The 16,896-nt window shown below is 36.7% G+C and overlaps 1 protein-coding gene across 6 annotated transcripts in view; it reads left to right on the top strand.

The window, feature by feature from the left end:
• The window catches only part of LOC150109418 (basement membrane-specific heparan sulfate proteoglycan core protein-like), a 1,783,738-nt gene that overhangs the window by 1,470,323 nt on the left and 296,519 nt on the right, over window positions 1–16,896 (top strand). For all 6 annotated transcript variants that reach the window (XM_090413063.1, XM_090413041.1, XM_090413033.1 and 3 more), the window contains one exon: window positions 13,003–13,165. In XM_090413063.1, coding sequence (XP_090269189.1) covers window positions 13,003–13,165 — 163 coding nt within the window. The remainder of the gene's footprint in view (window positions 1–13,002; window positions 13,166–16,896) is intronic.

The raw sequence follows: 16,896 nt of genomic DNA, 5'->3' as shown, positions 1-16,896 counted from the left end.
CTTGGATAATTTTCTTTCATCCTTTTGTTAATTCTACCAGTCTCTCTGGAAACATGATGGATAATTTTTCTTGATAGACTTATGTTGGTTACTCATAACTAATATTTTTATGGAAATTACAACATATACTAATATATTAATTATAACTATTAGTATAAGTTTATAATATTATAATTGTAATATTATTATAAATAAGAAAGTATTAATTATCAATTCTTTCCTATATTTCGGCAATGCTACAGTTTTGTGAAGGGTAGATCATGCCTCAGTAACTTTCTCACATTTTATAACACAGTGACGGCTGAACTGGATAAGGGTAATGGGTTTACAGTGATTATACTGGAACTTGACAAGGCCTTTGACAGGATACCACATGGAACTCTAATCAGTCAACTGGAGCAGATGGGGATGGATATAGGGTTGGTGAGATGGATAGGAGGGTGGTTGGTGGAGATATACCAGAAAGTGGTTTATTCAGGAGTTGAGTCCAAAAGATAGCTTGTGACTAGTGGTGTGCCGCAGGGTTCTGTTCTTGGACCACTACTTTTCAATTTGTTCATTAACGATATAGGAAAGGATCTGAGAGGAAGTGTTCACTTGTTTTCTGATGATGCAAAGTTGGGTAGAGCAATTGTGAGTGCACAGGATGTCAAAATTTTACAAGATGATTTGGATAGTTTGGAGGACTGGGCTAAGGAAAATGGATGATAATTTAATGTGGCAAAGTGTAAGGTTATGCATTTTGGTGTGAAAAGATTAGCAGCAGTATATCACATTGGTGGAACGTACTCCAGGAGATTGATGAGGCCAGGGATTTAGGAGTTTGGTGGATAGGGAGTTGAAGTTTGGGGGGGGGCACATCGCAAAAGTGGCTAAACCAGCTCATCAAATCACTTGGCTTCTGAAAAATACTTTAACAAGCAGAGACAAACAAGTTATTGTTCCTCTGTATCGAGCCTTGATAAGACCCCATCTAGACTACTGATCCCAGATATGGGCGCCAGGGTTTCTTCTTGATGGGGAGAAGGTGGAGAGGATCCAGAGACGAGTGACCAAGATGATAGCAGGTCTGTGGAATGAACCTTATGAGAACAGGTTGAAGATTTGTGGGTTGCAAAAATTGGTTAATAGGTGGAAAAGGGGTGATATGATTGAGACATTAAAATTACTGAAGGGTTTCTATAAGATTAATCCAGAAGATATTTTTGAGAATAGGACTGGTGGTGTGAGGACTAGGGGCCATACATGGAAGCTGGGCAAGAATGTGGTTAGCAGGGGTGTTAGAGCTAGGTTTTTTACTTGGAGAGTGGTGAATGAGTGGAATAAGCTGCCAGAGTCTGTTGTGGGTGCTATGACCGTGAATGAGTTTGAGGTGAGTTATGATAGATACTGTGTGAATGTCAAATAGTTGTTCTTGACATGATGTTAGGGCCTCCCTCGATGAGTCTGTCGACTCCTTGGAGTTGCTCGAAATAATAATAATAATCTTCAGGATTGCAAAAACATGATACGTGCATGCAGACACTAACACTGGGTAAATGAGGATGAAGAAAGGCAACTAAAATCAGACCTAGAGTCCTAAACAGTGTCCCCTGGTAAGTTGAATTGGGTAGTCTTGGACATTGGGCTGAAGATCTAAGGATGTATGCCTCCCAAATTTAGAGCTATCTCATGCACCCAAATTCATTGAGATTTAGAAAGTTTTTCAGAATTGAGCTGAGCAATAGCAGTTTGAGCAATAGCCTTTCATATTTATATTTGCTGCAGCGTAATAGAGTGGTCTTCTTCCAGTGTATTCTGTGGTGGATGTTCAAAGCATGGTCAGCAAGTCCTGAGGTGGCTGTATTTGTGGAACCAGATGTAGTCCTTGTGTTCAGAAATTCTGATATTGGCTGTCCTGCCTGTTTGACCATAGTAGAACAGTTTGCAACTGCAAGGGACCTGGTGTGTACCACATTTCCTAGAACTACTAGGAAATGTGACTGGTCTTTGGAGGAGCAGAAAAGAAATGCCAGTTTCTTTTGTGCTCTGTTAAGTGGTTGTAAGGTTGTATTTTCTTAGGATTTTTGTCAATTTTTTGGATGTGCCTGATGTATGGAATAATGATAGATCTTGAGTAATCTGTTCTGAAAGGGGAGGGGGGTTGCAGTTACAGGGTTTTAATAGTTTTTGGATTTTTGGGAGGTTATTGCCATAGGCTAAGAAAGTGTTGCGGATATGGTCGAGTTCCGTAGTTAAAACACTTATCAGAACTGAATAATTATGCCCTGTAATATAGATTTTTAACAATCACATTGTTTGGGGTGGAGAGATGGTGTGACTGCTGGTGTATGTACCTGTGTGTAAGTTTTCTGTGAACAGAAAATGCCAGGGATCCATCAGACTGGCATGTAATCAGTGTTTAGAAATGGGAGGCTATTATTGTTTTCCTTTCATGAGGTAAACTAAATCCTGGGATGGTGATTGTTTTAGATGTATTAAGAAATTATGGAGCACATCTGGGCATGTGCCCAAATGGAGAACACATCTACATAACATAGCCAGACAGTGGTTTATGGGGAGCAGAGTTTAAGGCTTTTTCTTCAAAGATCTCAATGAAGAAGTTGGTTGTGGGAGGGGGAGGTGCAGAGAAAATGGATACTCCAATGGATTTCTCCTCTATCTGTTTGTAGAATTTTCCTTGCCAAACAAAATATCCTGAGTTCATGGTGGAACTGGCTTGAGAGGTCTAAGGTATCTTAGAGTGGGACATTAGTGAATAAAGAGAATACATCAAAGCTAATCATTATGTCAGTGTGTTGATGCGTGAGGCTTTCTATACTGGATTTAAAGTGGGATGAATTTTTTATGTGGAAAGTGTATTTGAAAGTATATTGTGTGAGCGCTTTGGCTTATTCGTATGTGGGCTAATCAATGCCATCCACAACAAAACATAATAGCACATTTTATTATGGATTTTTGGTAGTCCATATATCTGGGGTGGGGGGGGGTCTAGAGTTATAAGGTCAGGTTTTATTTTGTTTATGACCTCCACAGGCCAAGAGATAACCTTTTTAAGGAACCTGTGGAGCGTTCTGATTTGTGTACTGGTGGGATCATAATCTATAGGGAGATCAGTAGAATGATCTAGAAGTAAGCAGGCAAGCTTACCTGAGTAATGTAATTGGTTTAAAACTACAGTGGCATTTCCCTTATCTGCTTTGGTAATTACCATTCTGTTGTTGGTTTTGATTTCTTGCAGAGCTTAAAATTCTTTTCTTGATATGTTGCTTTTTGGTAGTTTCGCATAAGTGAGCACATTGGCCACATTCAGTCTGATGTTATTGGCTATATGGTTGGGAAGGCTGTGAATACCTCGTTCTACTTTGTCATTATTTCTTCTGCCAGAATATTTTTAGGTGCTGTTACATAGTTATGGCATGTGAAAGTGGAGGAAGATAGGTTTACTACTATGTTAGGAGGTAGTTGAGGCTTGGAAGCTGAGTTTTTTTACTAGGTTTCATATTTTTTGATGTGCCAGCATTGCATTCTATGAAATGGTTTGTTTCCTGAAGTGCAGTGTTCAAGATGTTGAAAAGGATTGCCCAAAGGTCAACTTTCAGAGTTACTTAAAAATCTTCTTCTAGCACATGGATAGCTTTTTCAGTGTCAGCTAGGAGAATGTGAATGGTGGCGATCCGTTCCCTTAAGAGAAAAGCTAGTGCACCTGTAAATGCAGAGAGCCTTCAGTGAAGTAAACCAGTGTTTCGGTTTCACATAATTCAGGATAACGTTATTATTCCAGCAGCATTTAAAAATGCTAATCTATTTACTTCTCTGAATATCTTCAACTTCAGCTTGCCATATTGATGGGCCTTGTGTGATAGAATTTTCTTGGATGATAGCAAATCTGGTAGATAAGTTTATATTATTATTATTATGGGCGACTCCAGGGAGTCCTTAGACTCATCGAGGGAGGTATTTGACCACACAACTATTTGACATTCTCACAGTATCTATCATACCTTGCCTTCAACTCACTCACTGTCATAGCACCAACAACAGACTCTGGAACCTTATTCCACTCATTTACCACTCTAAAAGTAAAGAACCCAGCTCTAACACCCCTGCTAACCACACTCTTGCCCAGCTTCCATGCATGGATCCTAGTTCTCCCACCACCAGTCCTGATCTCAAAAATATCCTCTGAATTAATCCTACAGAAACCCTTTAGCAATTGAATGTCTCAATCATATCTCCCCTTTTCCGCCTATCAACCAATTTCTGCAACCCACAAATCTTCAACCTGTTCTCATAAGGTTCATTCCATAGACCTGCTATCATCTTGGTCACTCGTCTCTGGATCCTGTCCACCTCCTCCCCATCAAGAAGAAACCCTGGCACCCTTATCTGGGCACAGTAGTCTAGATGGGATCTTATCAAGGCTTGATACAGAGGATCAATAACTTGCTTGTCTCTGCGCGTCAAAGTATTTTTCAACAACCAAGTGAGTTGATGAGCTGATTTAGCCACTTTTGCAATGTGTCCCCTCAACTTAATCTCCCTATCCAAAAACACTCCCAAGTCCCTGGCCTCATCAATCTTCTGGAGTACAGTTCCACCAATGTGGTATACTGCTGCTAATCTTTTCACCCCAAAATGCATAACCTTACATTTTGGCACATTAAATTAGCCCAGAACTCCAATCTATCCAAATCATCCTGCAAGATTTTGACATCTTCTGCATTCACTATTGCCCTACCCAACTTTGCATCATCAGCAAACAAATGAACTGTTCCTCTTAGATCCTTCCCTATATCATTAATGAACAAATTAAACAGCAGATGGTCCAAGAACAGAACCCTGCGGCACACCACTGGTCACAGGCCGTCTTTTGGACTCTACTCCTGAATAAAACACTCTCTGATATCTCTCTATCAACCACCAACCCTATATCCATTCCCATATGTTGCAGTTTATGGATTAGGATTCCATGTGGTATCCTGTCAAATGCCTTAGCCAGCTCCAGCAGTATCACTGCAAACCCATTACCCTTATCCAGTTCAGCCATCACTGTGTTATAAAACTTGAGAAAGTTACTGAGGCATGATCTACCCTTCACAAAGCCATGGTGTACCCCATACAGTATCTCATTTTAATCAATCCATTCCTGTATTTTTCCCATGACTACTTTCTCCAAGACTTTGACAATGACTCCTGATGTGCTGATTGGTCGGTAATTTGCAACCATAGTCTTGGATCCTCCTTTATGCAGTGGAACTATTGTCCCCTCTTTCCACACCTTCGGAACTAAACCAGACCCGAGACTCAAATTAAACAACATGGTCAAGGGCACTGATAATTCTTTAGCCGCTTCACATAAGACCCATGCCGGTATACCATCCAATCCCACAGATGTATTCACATTAAGGTTCTGTAATAGACTATTCACCTCCACTTTATTCATCACAATTCCTGTATTAACTAATGGTTCCTTCATTCTTTCAATGTCACCACCTGGATGATATACTCTTGCAAAGTGCTCACTCAGTAATTCCATTATATTGACTGATTCAGTGACCTCCTTACCATCGGCATTCCTTAAAATCATTTTGCCATGTACAATTTTTTCTTGCTTGCCGCATATTGAAAGAACTGTTTGGGATTCTCTTTAGCTTGCATAGCTAGTTTCCTTTCATAATCCGCTTTTGCTTTTTTTACCACTCGTTACCCTTCTGGCCTGCGCTTTATACCATTCGTGTGCCTGCAGGTCACTTTTCTCATTAAATTCCCTCCACAGTTGTTTCTTTTTTTGCAGCTCAAGTTTAATGGTGTTATTCATCCATTTAGCTTGTTTTACTATTTGGACCCTAGGTATACCCTCCTGTAAATGCTCACCACTTCCTATGTTCTATCGACATCCAGCCCTTACAGTTTTATTTGCCATGGCACTGAACCAAGCAATCTCCTAAGCTTGTCATACTTGCCAGCACGGTAATTCCAGATATACCCTGTCTTAATCGAAAATTCCACACCTTTAGCCACCTCCCAGGTCAAGACCTTATGATCACTCTCACCAATAGGTGGCAACATGGTCATATTCATTATAGTCAAATTCTCGGATGCTATTACCAGGTCAAGCACTCTGAAACCCCCTAGTATTTTCAATTACATGCTGTCTCAGATAGTTATCACTTAATAATTGAATAAAATCCATTTCCTTCCTCACATGTGTCCTCTCCTCGTTCCAATCAGTGGTTGAAATTACCATGGCTGAAATCCCCATAATAATTACCCTCCTTCCATTCATTTCATCAATTTGTTTATGCTTACTATCTCCACCATCTATTCTATCAGCTGGTCTATAGCAGCACCCAACTGTATATTTTGTTCTGCTAGTCTCAATCTCACATCAAATAGTCTCAAATGAGCTCTTTTCACTATCCTGCAGTACAACTTCAATTCCCCTTGGCTGCAGTTCATCAGCTATCATCAATAACACTCCTCCCCCTATTTTATTCTCTCTGTTCCTCCTAAACACATTATAACCTACAGATTCTATATCATCTTCTGTCAGCCATGCTTCACTAATGCCAATAACCTGTGGCCAGGAACAGCCAACCAAGGCCAAAAATTCTTTTTTCTTTTTCCTAATACTCCTGGCATTAGTATACATGAAATGCAGAGGTCCCTTTGTCCCACCCCTATCTTGATGTGTTATTCTAACTATCCCATTCTGATTACTTGTCCTTATGTAGGTTACTCATAATTATTTTTATGAAATAACAACATATACTAAAATATTAATTATAAAAAAACTTGAATACTTTCCTATATTTTGGCAATGTTACATTGCATCTTCAGGGATCGCAAAAAACAATGTGTACGCAGGCACTAACACTGGACAAATGAAGCTGAAGAAGCCCATTCTGTTAACAGAAAAATCTATATACAGGTAGATACATACATACACTCTCCCCTCCCAACAGTATGGGATTATAAAAACACTATATAACAGGGCAAAATTAATCAGTTCTGATAAGAGTGCCTTAACTACTTAACTTGACCATATCCTCAATGTTTTCTTAGCCAATGGCTACAATCCCCCCCAAAAAATCCTAAAAAATATTCTAACCCTGTAAATGCAATCCCTCTTCCACTCCCCCCCCCCCCTTCCCTCAGAACAGAGATTACTCAAGATCTATCACTAGGATCTTCCACATACCCAGGCACATCCAAAAAATCTACAAAAATCCAAAATACAACCTTACAACCATTTGCAGAGCACATAAGAAATTGGCATCTCTTTTCTGCTCCTCTAAAGACCAGCCACATTCCCTAGATCTACCAGGTCCTTTGCAGTTGCAAACTGTTCTACGATGGTCAAACAGGCTGAGCAGCTAATATCAGAATTTCTGAACACAAGGACTACATCTGGTTCCACCAATACAGCTACTCAGGACTTGCTGACCATGCTTTGCATGCCCACTACTGAATACACTGGAAGAAGGCCACTCTATTACACTGCAGCAAATACAAATATGAAAGGCTATTGCTCAAAACTTCCCCAGTTCTGAAAAACTTTCTAAATCTCAACAAATTTGTGTGCATGAGATTGCCCTAAATTTGGGAAGCATACATCCTAAGATCTTCAGCCCCGATGGCCAAGCCTACCCAATTCAACCCGTTAGGGGCAGCCATTAAGGATGCTAGGGCTCAACTTCAGTTGCGTTTCTTCAGTCTTATTTGGCCAATGTAAGTGCCTGCATGCACATATAATTGTTTTTTGTGATCCCTGAAGATGGCAATGTAACATTGCTGAAATATAGGAAAGTACTAATTATTTTTTTTTATAATTAATATTTTAGTATATGTTAGGAGGATAATTGTCTTGAAACTATTGTGCTGATCTGGTCTACAGTATTTGAAGGATATAATTAATCTTGAAGAGGGTGTAGAGGCATATAACAAAACTGATATCAGTTCTGTACAATGTTAATTATGTGGATTGATGGAACGCATATGGACTGCAGAGTTTAATCGATAGAAGACCAAGAGGTGATGTGATCGAGTTATTTACTGTTAAAGGGTTTTTTCAATAGTTGAAATATCTGTTTTAGGAGTGACACTGTGGAGATGGTAGAATAAAAAATGAAAGAGTGGAAGCAAGGGGTCCATCCCTGGAAGTGATGAGGAAGAGAGTGAGAAGTGGCTTTTTTGCATGGAGAGTGGTTGGGCCACTCTCCATGCAATAGAATACATTGCATAAAATACATTGCTGGATAGGTGAGGACTGCTTGAATGGCAAAGGATTTTAAGGAATTCTAAGATAAAGTTTGTGTTGTCTGACAAGAGCCTCCCACAGTGAATCCTATCACTCCATGAGGTCCTGAGCAATAAAAGTTTATTTAGTAGGATCTGTTATTATTTGGTAGTTTTTATCCGAGTCTTCATTCATATCAATATTATAAAACTTTTTTTTTTTTTTTTTTTTTTTTTTTTCTGGATCTGGTAAATTAGTAGAGCCTTCACACCTCCAAATCAAAAAAAATTAGAATAATAAAAAAAAAAACATTTTGAATGATTTGTAATTCTAATTTATTGCATAGAAAATAATTATTACCAAGTATATGAATTAGAATCATCTAAATCTACGTACTTTGTAGATTATATAACCATATAAATAAAAATGTAATATAAATTATAAGAAAACTGAAATTTGAAAATATTCACAAAATTAGAAAAAATTTTTATGTGGTTCAAAATATTAGAATAATGCAAAAAAAATGCACAAAAATTACAGTCGAAGGGAAACAACATGATAATTTGTACTTTGTTGCATCTCCCATAGCTTTTATGACCATTTGTAAATAGTTGGACATAACATTTACTAGTGGTTCCCAGTCTTTTTTTGAATCAAAATATGCCCATATGGTCTGCAAGACTAGAAACAAGTTTCAGTTTTGTCTCTTGGGACAACTTCTTAAAGATGTTTCTTCATAATTCCTTACAAATTCTCAATGAAGTTTAAATCTGGTGAGTTTGCCAGCCAAGAAATTACACTGATTTGCCTTTCTTTCAGCCATCTAGTAGTGGTCTTGGAAGAGTGACAAGAAGCTGAATCTTGCTGAAAAAGGAAATCACCATCGCATAAATCTTCCAATGCCGGTAGCATAAAGTACTCAAGAATTTCTTGGCACACTTTGGAATTGACTCTTCTGTATCCAATACACAGCCTGCCTGGACTCTCTACAGTCATACAAGCCCCATACCATGACAGAGGTTAAAAATTTCCCAATTTATGAAGTTCATTCATTCTTTATCAAATGCTTCTTGCTTAAGACACGAAACACATCCCTTGATTATCATGGGACACAAAACATACTTTCATTGCTAAAAAGTACCTTTTTTTTTCAGTCCTCTTGATTCCCCCCCCCCCTCAACAGTCTTTGCTAACACCATTGTACTCTAGCAGCCTTTTGCTTAGAAATCATAAGTGGCTTCATCTTAGGCACACATTGATTTAAAACCCAATTTATGAAGTTGTCTCAGCATTATAGATTTAGACATATTCACACCTAGTTTTGTAGTTATTACCTTTCGACCGCTATTGCAGTGATTATTTTGAAAACTCTGGTTATAAGAATACTGTCTCAATACTGTACTCATGCTTGCTTAAGAACATTTCAATTCATTAGTTATAAACTGTTGAGTTTGGCCTTCTTTGTGCAGAGATACCACACAAAACTTCCTAGCTTCTGATATGTCACTCGTCCGACCCATGTTTAGCAAATAATTAACTGAAATCCGTGCGCAAACAATTCCTCACACTCAAGTCAGTCCCCTGGCTACTGAAATATATGCTATTTCTATGCTTTCCTCAAAACCAATCAGAAAAATTTGGAAATATTGTAATATTTTAAACCATGTTTAAAATTATTCTAATTTTGTGAATGACAGTTTCAAATAACATTTTTCTTATAATTTATACTACATTTTTATGCATTTATATGGTTATATAATCTACAAAGTAAGTAGATTTAGATGATGCTAATTCATATTTGGTAATAATTATTTTCTATGCAATAAATTAGAATTGCAAATCATTCAACACATTTTCTCTGACTCTAATTTTTTTGATTCAGACGTGTATTTTTAATCAGATTTTTCTCTCTCTCCCTCTCCCCCCCATCTTTTGTTGATAGCAATTTTTGATCTCACTAATCTTGCTTATTAATCTCGTTAATCTCACTTATTATATTAATCTTAATTATTATCTTTCTGCCTCAGACTATATATTATCTGTTGGTTAAAATAATCTGTTTCATTAAGTACCTCTCCATATGCACTTTTTCTTGTCCATTTCCAATTTTTCCTTTTTTATTATTTTTAAAGAGGATAAATTAACTGTGAAAAGAGTAGAGGCAGATAACAAAGACGGTTTCAGGACTATACAATGTTAGTTATGAGGATCGATTGAGGGAATGTGGACTGCAGAGTTTGCTGGATAGAAGAAGGAGAGATGATATAATTGAGACTTTTAAAATGTTGACAGGCAGTTACAGGGTGGACACTAGGAGTTCTTTCGCTTAGTGGAACAACGGGAAGGAACAATGACAAGGAGCTATCCCTGGGAATTATGGATGGAAGCTGTGAGCAAGAGGATGAGGAGTTGTTTCTTTGCAAGGAGGGAGGTTGAACCATGGAATGCATTGCCTGATAGTAGTGAGAGCAAGAACGGTCAGTGAGTTCAAGGAGTGGTATGATAGACTTTGTGTTTCCTCCCATGATGAGTCTCTTGACTCCATGAAGGTTGAATAATAATAATAATTTTAAGAAGGTATTCATTATACAGAGACCGCTGCTTTCACAAATTTGATCAATCTTTCTCCATTTTCATTCCTCTGGCCCATTCCATATTTTCCATTTGCTGCTAGATGTGCATCACTTTCACTTGCTTCAGCATTAGTCTCCTATCAAAATTGTAAAGAATGTGTTATTGTTATTTAGTAGTGGGTCTAGTGCTTTATAAAATGCAGCTATTTCTTATTTTGTGATAATCTGAGGTCGGCGCATAAACTTGTATAATTCTTTAATTTGTAGTGTCTGTTGATTCTAAGATATAGAATTCTGCAATCGTGTTTATGATGTATTTTATGGAGTGGTTAATTAGGAAGCCAATATTTTCTGGGATCTTGGATTGTCACCATAGCTATAGATGCCCATTCTTTAGATTACTAGTATTTTCACATCTCCAAGTTTTACTCAATCCAGTGATGTCCCATTATATGTTTTCTGGTTCTAGTAATAACTCTTCTAGTTTTTGTTTGTCATAATATTGACCTATGATTGTAGGTACACATAATTTTTGTTATTAATATTATTATTATTATATTAATATATTAATATTATTAAATCCCATTATATATTATTTAATATATAATGGGATTTAATATATAGTGGGATTTAATATCCCCTTTATTTAAATAATGTTTATATCGCCGAAATGAAGCTTATTAGCTCTTTATATTTAAGTAACTTAATGGTTGCACCTGTTTGGAAACTCGTATAGCAGAGTATGTAAGTTCTTTTCGCTATGCACTTTGGTATTAATTGGTCTAGCTACTCACCGATGAAGCCTCAAAAAAAGGCTGAAACTGGTCTAGGTAGTGACCTCCCTCCATAATGTAATAACAGCATATATTTCGTAGGAAATGTATTTTTACATTATGGAAAATACCTAAGAATAGTGATCAGAACTTTACCACCTTTGCTTCGAGTTGTCCGGTATTGACTACGTATTAGGGTCACTTGCATTAGCTCACGCTAGTGATCGCTGATACTCTATAGTTTACTATATCCAGCATGAAACTCTCCGATTCCAATCTTTGAGTTTCTTCTTCAGTTTTAAAACAATGTGGGATTTAATATCCCCTTTATTTAAATAATTATATATTATGGTCTTTTGTTATAGCGTTTCCCGAGTTTCACATCAACAGTAGACCTCCCCCAAAGGGTTTAAGTCCTGTCAATCATATGGTTGAGACTCGCATTCTTGCATTTATATGTCCATTATGGCCTTGGGCTATACAGTCTCCTTTTTATTTATTATCCATTATTTGAGTGGGTTTTGGTATAATCCTTTCTTTCTTGCTGAGCAAGCCTCTTTGTGGGACAGCCTGCTTAGGTAAGGTTAAATATTGGGTGATAAGGCAGATTCCCACTGTATTGAAGAAGAAAGTTGAGACTCTAGCATCATTAGGGGGATGGAGCAAGATGAAAAGGGGAGAGAGAAGGGACCAGTCCACAGATAATGTAACCAATGTATATTATGTGAAGTAAGGCTTTGTCCAGCATCAGGCATCTCAGGTTGCCATTCCCATGCTCACTTGAAATGAGCTCCTATCATTAATAGGTGGTATGAAACTGCACTCTTTTCAACTGAAAAATCCCATACCTCAGAAAATCATATGTGTCATGGTCAGTAGTATCACATTATTCGGCATTACTTGCACTATCATAGTGTGTTATGTACCCCTTAAGGTGATTAATAATTTATATCATCATCATCATGAACTGATGATGATATAAATAAAAATGATTCAGTCTTTGTGCATATCATTTGAATTTGTAAAAAGATTAGAGATGTATGAAAATATATATGTGAAAGTGCATTTATAAGAATGCTGAGTATAATTTGTTTTAAATTTGCATGGGAACTTACATTTTCAGATTATTTAGTGGCATCTAACATTAATTCATTATCAATTCAGCTTATGAGATCAGATCGGTCTACCTTTAAAGCATGTGGTTCTATTTATGAATAATTCTTTTATTAATTAGAAATAGGGTTTGTTTCTGAAGTATGCATAATGTGTTCTGTATGAAACAGCTAAAATATTTAAGTGTTGCTCTTAATTAATTTCAAGATGATTGATTTTGTATATTGTTCAAATGAAAAGTTTTATGTGTGATTATCATTAGGTAATTACAGATTCATATTAAATTCTGTTATATTTTCAGAGGAACCTATAATTGACTTCATTAGAAAAGAAGAAACAGCATTTGTGGGATCAAATATTGAACTTAAATGTCCTGTTACGGGATCACCTGTTCCAACTTTGGACTGGACCAAAGATGGTGGACCATTACCAGAAAATGCTAGAATCATAAATAATGAGCTCTGGTAAATATACTCTGTGCTTTAAAAGTTACCATTAACATGTTAACTAAATTTTCCCATGTTTTCTGTACTGAAAAACCAGCCTGGCCGAGTGGCTAGTGTATCCACTTTCTAGCCAAAAGGCTGTGGGTTCGAATCCTGCCATGAGCATGGATGTTTGTGATTGTCTTTGGAAATACTAGTAGTGGTATATGGCGTTGGTGTAGTTGCAGTCAGTTGGTGGATTGAGTGGCAGAGGCAGAGTTGTGGAGCAGGTGCCCTCCCTCAATGAGTCTTTGGACTCCCTGGAAGTGTCTAATAATAATAAAATAAAATTTCTTTTATATGACACTCCATTTAAATTAATTCCCAGCTGAGGTAGATGAAATAGCCAGACCACCCAACTTTTTTCATGGATCAAAACTTCATCAGCATTCTATCTTTTATCATGCCATTACCTTCCTCTGCCGTTAATCCCTTAAGGCTATTTTAGAGCCATTAGTGGATTAACTGTTAGTGAGTGACCTTTGTGTCACCTGTCTTTAAGAGTACTGTGTTACTTGGAATTTCCTTTACTGTCCTAAGATATTTGACTTTTTTTTTTGCCTCACAATTGATTTATTGTGTCTCTTCCCAAAAATCGAAATCAATTTCACATGTGCGAAACTAATCATTCCTGAAATGACCACCGATCTCTTTGCAATGAATCTATTTAGTAATAGTAAATTTGCTATATTTTATTCTTCAAATCAGTGCAATGGAACAACACTTCACTTTACTGACATTATAGAAGCATTTTTTTTTGCATATTTTCAAAATGTTTGTTTGCATTGAAAATATGTCAGATATTTATATTTTTAAATAACATTTATTGAAATAAATATGATGACCTTTTGCTTTCTTTTGTAGCAAAATACCATTATATGGATTATCACATTTCAGTTTTAGAAATGATTTTTTTGTTTTGTTTTTATGAATAACAAATGTTGATTCTCATAGACAGGCTTATACTTTGGTTATGCATTTCTAAATCACTAAATCACAAAATAATCTGTTTCATTAAGCACCTCTCCATATGCACTTTTTCTTGTCTATTTCCAATTTTTCCTTTTTTATTATTTTTAAAGAGGATAAATTAACTGTGAAAAGAGTAGAGGCAGACAGCCATTCTGGTCTTGCAGACTATGTTCTGGATACGTGCCACAGAATACGGTGGAAGAAAGCTACAGTAATACACCATAGCAAATACAAATTCGAAAGACTATTTATGGAATCAGCCTCATTCCTAAGAAACTCCCCAAACCTCAACAAATTTGGTTGTATGCGACTGCCCCAAATTTGGGAGGCATACATCAGCAGACCTTCAGCCCAATGGCCAAGAACACCTACTTAGCCCACTAGAGGGCACCATCAGGACTTCTAGGAGAACGATAGCTTCATATCTTCATTCTCAGTTACTGTGTTGTAGTGCCTGCGTGCACGTGCCTTTTTTGTAAGTTCCTTTTGAAAATGGCAACATGACGTTGCCGAAATATTTATTAAAGTATAATTTAATTTATATTCGGATCTACGTTGTTCAATTCCCTAAGTGATTTAGGAATAACAAATTATGTTAAATTGCATTACTCGGTTTCCAATTGTGAGTCTTTTTAGTATCAAAAATTTATATCCAATGATATTTTAGCAGGGACTCTCACCTTCGACTTTTTTGTAAGATGCAAGTTATGATAATATCCAGTACGTAACCACCGTAGATATGTTGAAAACATAGTATGAAAGATATCATATTATGGAATGATTCAAAATTTATGCTCATTTTGAAGATTTTCCAATGCTTCCCTCCCCTTTATCCTCTCATGGAACACAATTACATAACTACTCTAAATTTCTACAGGTTTGAAAGCTTTTCCAGACAGTATTAAAAATCTATTACTTCATTTTACCGTTTGACAAAAATAAGTTCTTAATGTTATTGTACTGTGAAGTACAATAACAAAAGGCAACAATATTATTGTACTGTGGAGCTTCTCATTCTGTACTATTTCTTTGCAATCTAATATCAGCTGTTCTAGGTTTTCTAAAAAGGCTTAGAAAAATTTCCTCTAGTCGCTGACTAGACTCGAAATCAAGTCTTCCTTCGTGCAGCCAATGCCATGGTGTGCAAATGCCACATCCATTGAGCTACACAGGCTCTCATTTATATACAGTTATCTTGAAAAAGAGGATTTGAATTATTTAAAAAAAAAATGAGTATATTTGTTACATTATCTTCCTTTTTTGTGTGTGTGGGGGGGGGGGGGGAGTTAGACCTGTTCATTACTCAGATATTTCAGAGAATTTATTTTATAAATTGTTTGCAAGACAACTCTTACAAACATAAATCACTTTGGGAACATGCCTATTCATTTTAGTGTAAAATAGTAGCAAAGGTTTAGCTACTTGAACATGTCAATATATCTAAACTAGAAGAAAATGTTGTTATATCTGCTGATGTTAGAACTCTTACATAAATAATTTTTTCTGACATGATTTCTTTATTAGTTAAAACGTAATCAATTCACAGATTTTTGCTCTCTTGCATTCTCCCATGTTATGTGCAGTGATTTCTTCTTTGTACTACAAGAAAAAAAAATCAATAACAGAAGAAAATATGTAGTATTTTCTTTTTCATTGGGTGAATTTACAATGTTCTTTCTTTGTGTTTTAAAAAGAAAGTGCAAATGATTTTTTATTACTATTTTTGCCATTATAACATCTAATATAATAACACATTATAACATCTTTTAAATGACATAACGGTCAAATTGCACTTCTTTTCCATGTTCTACAGGGGTCTGAAACGTATCCAGATTTAGCTGGACATCTATAGATGTCCTAGCCATTTGGGAGGTTAAAAAAAAATTAGAAAGTGCAATTAATTTTTTAATTAACATGCAATGGAAACTTTTCTTGCTTTATTATAAAAAAATCATTCGCTTAATATGTAGAAATCTACTTCCTTTCTTTGTGGAAACCCTGAAGGAAGCTCTAAGCTCCCCACTAAACTTCTCGAGTCGCTTTTACTCTCTTGTTTTTCAAACCATCATCACTTAGAATCATCACCCTATCTTGCTGTGTTTGCCTTTTTTTTATATATATAGAAATTATGAGAGATCTATTCCAGTCATCTGGAATTCGATCCTCTGACCAGCTTGTCAGAGGACCTGAATTATGCAGTATAGCCATTGCTAAAGTTTTATACCTCCATATTTGAGCATTTCCAGTTGAACATCATCTACTCCAGCTGCCTTTACACATTGCAAGTTTTCGATGGCTTTCAAAATTTCAAAACCTTCAAGAGTTGCATAAACCAAAGTATTGCCGGCCTGGTTGGCCGAGTGGTTAGCGTATCCGCTCTCCAGACAAAAGGCTGCGGGTTCGAATCCCGCCGTGGGCATGGATGTTTTTGATTGTCTGTGAAAATAATAGTGGTAATGGCTGACAGTAGATGGGGTTGGTGTAGATGAGACAGTTTGTGGATGAGGTTGAGTGGTGGAGATCGAGAGTTGGTGCTCTCCCTCAATGAGTCTTAGGACTCCCTGGAGGTGTCTAATAATAATAATTGCCGAGTGGTTAGCTTATCCGCTCTCCAGCCAAAAGGCGGTGGGTTCGAATCCCTCTGTGGGCATGGATGTTTGTGATTGTATGTAAAAATGCTAGTGGTGATGGTAGGTGGTATTAGTGTAGATGATGAAGGTAGTTGTAGTTGGTGGGAT

Source organism: Typopeltis vanoorti, chromosome 2 (genome assembly GCF_054136105.1).
Source record: "Typopeltis vanoorti isolate ZY-2024b chromosome 2, IOZ_Tvanoo_1.0, whole genome shotgun sequence".
Taxonomy (NCBI): domain Eukaryota; kingdom Metazoa; phylum Arthropoda; class Arachnida; order Uropygi; family Thelyphonidae; genus Typopeltis; species Typopeltis vanoorti.
The sequence above is the reverse complement of the archived record's forward strand: the minus strand, read 5'-3'. Positions and strand labels throughout refer to the sequence as shown.